At 43.0% G+C, this 5,822-nt stretch overlaps 1 protein-coding gene across 1 annotated transcript in view; it reads right to left on the reverse strand.

Moving 5' to 3' along the window:
- The window catches only part of LOC102303039 (zinc finger RNA-binding protein), a gene marked incomplete at its 5' end in the record, with an annotated part of 44,528 nt that extends 38,706 nt beyond the window's left edge, over positions 1-5,822 (reverse strand). Inside the window, 4 exon segments of the mRNA XM_005951953.3 lie at positions 861-1,173; positions 1,470-1,673; positions 5,140-5,375; positions 5,774-5,822. Of these exon segments, the coding sequence (XP_005952015.2) occupies positions 861-1,173; positions 1,470-1,673; positions 5,140-5,375; positions 5,774-5,822 (802 nt within the window).

Consider the following 5,822-nt stretch of genomic DNA (forward strand, 5'->3'; position numbering starts at 1 on the left):
ATGGAAGTCGCTCATCATTGATGTTATGACTCTGATCAGGCCGGGACATTATATTGATGGGAGCTCCTGAATTTTTGTGGACAAATGGAAGAAACCACTGGAAACACTGGGAGCAACCTGTAAACTGGATTCTAATGGACAACAATTATGGACATAAATTATCACAAGTTCTCTGTGGACTCTGGAGAATGTGTAATATTCTAGTGCTGTGTAGTGTTACTATCTTGGATGTGAACCAGTCTTGTATTTGTTGGGGAAAAAGTTAAATAAAAGTCTTAAAAAAAAAAGAAAAAAAAAAAAGAAAGGATTAATTCTATCTTTATGAGACACAGTTACTGTCATTGTTTTTCTGTTAAATAACCTAAAAAAATGACTGCCTGCAGCTTAACTTCAGTAATCCCTCCCCTATCAATCACAACCCAATCCTACAACACTGCCTAAAGTCCTGCCATTAATTCATGTTTGGATTATAAATATGATCAAGTTGAACTGCTTGTTCCACCCGCTTCAAAACAAACAAACAACAACAAAAGCTGCACCAAAGGACATGATCCACACTTCCTGCCAGTAAGTCAGTGCGAGTGAAATACAGCAGGGTGGCATTTATTTTAAATCATCAAGTAACAAAAGGTAAAAGCTTCAAATCTCCTGCTCTGGTATTCAGACTGTTACAACCAACATTTTCAGACCCAACTTCAGTTTCTCTGCTTTTGATCAAAAGCCACACTTCCCGTTTCCCTCCAATCATCAGGAAAGCTCGTCACAAATAAAGCAGGATTGTTTTAAGCAGAACTATTCACATTTTTCATGAACAGGTGCAAATGAGACCAAAGAGCATTGCTGTTAAACAACTTACTAACCTACAAAGTTGATCTTGGGGGTGTTGACTTTTTTCCCCACTGAAGCAGCACTGGCAGCAGAAAGGCTGTTGGCTTGGGGGCTCTTAACACCTGCCACACCGCTGCTAACCAGGTTAATGGGCCTCAGGTAGGAGGAGCTGGAGGCAGGAGAGGAGGAGGTAGCCACACATGGAGAGCTGGTGGTACTGGAACTGCTGAAAGTAGCCAGTGTGGTCTTGCTTGGAGCAGCTGTCGTGGTGGATGATGTCTGAGTAACCATACTGGGCTCAGTGGATGGAATGGGCTTACCGAGTTTGGTGTGGAGTTTTACAACCTGGAAAAGAGAAACGAGTGCACAGACGCTTTCTGATTATTCTACATACAGCAGACACTAGAACAGATTCCTGTGTAGAGCCAGGTTTGCTTGAGCACTGACGATCATTGTGGACAGAAAGTATAGGCTGCCTCTTCAAATGACTGCTGTGTTTCATTCTTTGTTGTAACAATGCTAAATCTTACACCACTGCAAAGCCTGCTTCCTTCCCTTGAGTGGTGCTACGTTTGTTCATCTGTGGGTTTAGCAGCAGAGTGTGTGGGCTGTGAAAGACACAGTGGGAATGTGAATCATACCTTTTGGTGCTTGGCTCCACGGATATGGGCAGCATAGGCGTCAGCACCAGTACACGAAACATCACAAAGTTCACATCGGAGCTGGTTCTGAGCATTGCGGGCCAGTGCTCCTCCACCGCTACCACTGCTACTGCTGCTCTGAGAAACCTTCAACGCTGCTTCCTTCTTCTTGTGCTTCTGGCCTTCAAGGTGCTCCTTGTAAGTCTTATGCAGATTGGAGGGACACACAGATTATTCATGAGACAAAACACTAATCAACATTCCCACAAGCGACTGCATAAATGTTTTATAAATGTTGCTCTTTGTCAACTGAAGTTGTAGATTTACAGAAACGTCCTTGATCATTCTTGTTATGGTTCACGGTTTTTTCCCTCCTCAGGACACATTACCATGTCAGTCCACCCAACTCTGATAAACTCCCCATCAAAGAATGGCTTTCTGTTTTTTGAGGGATTTGTAGAAAATCTCAAAGCTGGTCTTAACTGCTCCATCCCTGAAGCTCTGCTAGCAAACGTCTGATGTCTGAACCTGCTCTGCATCAGGCAGCTTCTTGTGTTTAGGCCGGTGATTCCTCAACACAGCAGTCTGCTCACTGCAAACTGAGCACATGGCTTTACCTCTGACTTCAGTACATAATACTTCCATGTCCACTAATAACCATAAAACAATTAAATCTTATGATTGACTGTGAAAAGCATTGAACTTAACTCTGTGTGTTCATTAGTTATCAGTAAATTAACCCAAGCATCATATCCATACACACCATATTTAGCCTAACATTCATTGTCGTCAGTCTTTACTAAGTCGAATGGGAGGCGGAGCCTTCAGCTTACAGGCCCCTCTGCTGTCTGGATTCAGGACACAGACACCATCTCTACTTTGGAGACAAATTTCTCTCCATAGCTTTGAGCCTAATCTTCAAAGGGTTGCAAACGTGTACGATGTACTCCACAAGCGTAAAATAAAATTTACAAATGTGTGCAATGATTTGTGTGTAACTGTTGATGTCCCACACGTGTGCGGCCTCTAGACTAATCCACACAAATACGAAGCAATCTGACCACACGTAAAACTATTTTACAAACGCGTACATCCAAACCTGAATAAATACTGATCGTTTACGCACAGTGTATTAAGTTCAGCTCCTGAATCTGATAATATTACCCTCCAAAACCCTTTCTTTGCACACAGATGTCTCAAACTACACGCAACTTCTCTCTCGCTCGCTCACAAGGCCTTCCATACGTGTGGACGAATCACCCGATAGGTCACGCCATACGGGTTTGTGGCAGGTTTAAAGCTTCGCACAGGTCCACTAATGTAGGCTGCTTTCAAGTCCCAGTGTAAACGTAGGACATCAGGGCTTCCACTGTATGCCTGTGTTTTTCTAAATGATCATCACAGATAATAACCGCTTTACTAGAAACCAACAGTTTACCAAACACAGACAGTGGCCTGAATGTTCGGGATTATTTGTTTGAACAGTAATGGTAGACCACCAAGACCTGGATGACCACTGACATGTTTGGGATCATTTATTATGCACATGTTGGAATAAACTATATAAATTAAATATATAAAAGAGAGCTGGCAGACAGTATTCAAAATTATAATAATAATAATAATAATAATAATGGATTGGATTTATATAGCGCTTTTCAAGGCACCCAAAGCGCTTTACAATGCCACTATTCATTCACTCTCACATTCACACACTGGTGGAGGCAGCTACAGTTGTAGCCACAGCTGCCCTGGGGCAGACTGACAGAAGCGAGGCTGCCATATCGCGCCATCGGCCCCTCTGGCCAACACCAGTAGGCGGTAGGGTAAAGTGTCTTGCCCAAGGAATCAGGACAGAGAGCCCGGGATCGAACCGGCGATCTTCCGGTTAGATGCGCTTCCCAACCCCCTGAGCCACGGTCGCTGTTATTAGAGAGTGCTAAGATTAACATTAAAGTGTTATTCCACCGTACCTGAATCAAATATCTGTTTATTTGAAATATATAACTTAACACACACTCACTCCAGTGGATGATCCACAGTACGACCATGCTGTCCCCTCTGTCTGCAGCTGAGCACTGGCTGAATTTCCCCAGCATGTAAGAGCACATTATTTAACCCATGCATGAACCTTTAGAGGCTGGTGTATCGGCTCTGTGATGGATAAATCACCTCTTCTAGTTTTGAAAAAAATAAAACAAACAAAGCTTTACACTGGGACCTGAAAGCAGCCTACCCGTGTGGATCTGTGAGAAGCTGCAGCATTAAATTAGTCTCAGACATCCCAGGGAAAAGCTCCTTCTCTCAGGAATATGAGGGGGGGTTGTTTCACTGGTGAAAGCACCACAAGGTATAAAATCTTAAGCCTGACTCTGCTAAAGGAAACAAGGCTGTAAATCTCTCTTCACGCAAGCCTGACCGGAGGGAGGGTTGCCATGGTAACAGGAGTGCTGCCTGCAGAAGGGTCATCTCCACAGAGGTGCAGAAGAAGAAACGTGAGCTGGTATCAGACTCAGTTTCTGTGAGTCACAATAAGTGTTCCCTGTGTGCGTGTGGTGCTCTGTGATCGTTTGACTGTCCTGAGTGAGCAAACAGACACAGCAGCCGTTTTTAACTCACAGCTTTAACTGCTTAGCACATTTATGCACTTTCAGTTCAAAAATGAACCCAACAGCATGCGATGTGATCTGTGTCCACACGTATTTAAGGAGGTTTGACATCTGTGTCCACAGAAAGGTCTCTGCAAGGTAACATGATCAGATTCGTGAGATGAACCTAATAAATTGTGCAGAAACAATCAGTACTTCTTCAGATTTGCATTGATTTGTAAAACAGTTTTACGTTTGGTCAACCTGCTTTATATTTGTGTGTGGATTGAAGTACGACTCCTCAAAAGTTACACACAAAACACTGCACACATTTGTGAGTCTTAGTTTATGCTTGTTGAGCACATCATATGCATCTGCAGCTCTTCCACAGTGTCTGTGGTTACGTCCACACTGGCCCGGATAGATTTGAAAACTGCGTTTTCGTCTGAAAAAGCTCCGCGTCCACACTAGCGTTTCAGTCCTGTTCAGAGGTGTGTGTCCACGTTGAAAAGACCAAAAACACTTATGTTCCAGTACTGCGCATGCGTGAAACAAGATTCCTGCTTCATTTCTGTCTGCCGTTTATTTACTTTCCGGCTCTTTGAAACGTTGCGGCAAAATGTCGAGGAAATGCACCAAGTTTTTTAAATGGACTAACAATGAGGTGGAGTTGTTGCTGCGAGTAACACAAAAGTACAAAGTTGTATAAGCCAGTGAGAATTAAAGAATTTGAAGAAAAGCTCTCTGGAGCATGTACAGACTGATATTAATCTTTAATTATTTTAAAAAATTATTTTAAAAAGCAACAAAGTTACCACTCACTGATGAGTTGATCACAGAGTGTCTGGTAGCTGAAAAGGAACAAACTGCATGATGCATCATTTACATTTGAATCCCACCGACCTCGTACAGGGCACACAGACAAGCTGATGAGCTGGATGGCATATATGTATTATCTTTGCATGGTTGAAAGACTTGCTGGCCAACATTAGGCACTCCATAGAAAACAAGTGGAGATATCACAAGACGTTTTACATTTAAACATGACTGTTAGATATCCATGCACTCAGCGGTGAACTCACCTGTGGGCCAGCACAGCTGATCTTACACACATCACAATAGTGTATCTGAGGAGGTTTGGGGGGCTGTTTGGGCCTCAGCTGTTTACTCTGAAAGGGGGGCTTCTTAGTAAAGGTGTTGCCTGTCCATGCTGCAGTTGCAGCTACAGCTGCCACTGCCTGCTTCTGCTGCTGTTGCTGCTGGTAGTAACTGGAGGCTGCTGAGTAAACTGCAGCTTCATAGCCAGAGTATGAGGTTCCTGAAAAACATCCAAACCTACTTACTGCTGCTGTTTGTCAACTTCTCAAAAGGTTCTCAGAAAAAAACATTTATTTACACAATGAGACCATATTCAACATTTCTATTCAACATGTCACAGAATCAGACGAAAGGTCTCAAAGCTATGCTAACAGAGCTAAGGCGCTGTAGCTGTCCTATGAGGTAAACACAGCATGACTAGCATCAAAAAAATGTTAGACATATTGTTTACCATTGTTATTGCCGCTCTCATACAGCTAAAAACAAACACATATACTCATTTGTTATCCAGAACACAACTGATCGGCTGCATTACGATTCACCTTCATGTTACTCACGAACTACAGTAAAAAAGTTGTTCCTGGAGCAGTGCTTTTGTGATAACGTCTCACAGCTTACCAGAGTATGTAACAGCATTAGTGCTGTATGTTGGGCTTTGGGAGTAAGA

This window comes from Haplochromis burtoni, unplaced genomic scaffold, assembly GCF_018398535.1.
Source record: "Haplochromis burtoni strain Fernald_Lab_line unplaced genomic scaffold, NCSU_Asbu1 Contig_1151, whole genome shotgun sequence".
NCBI classification, from domain to species: Eukaryota; Metazoa; Chordata; class Actinopteri; order Cichliformes; family Cichlidae; genus Haplochromis; species Haplochromis burtoni.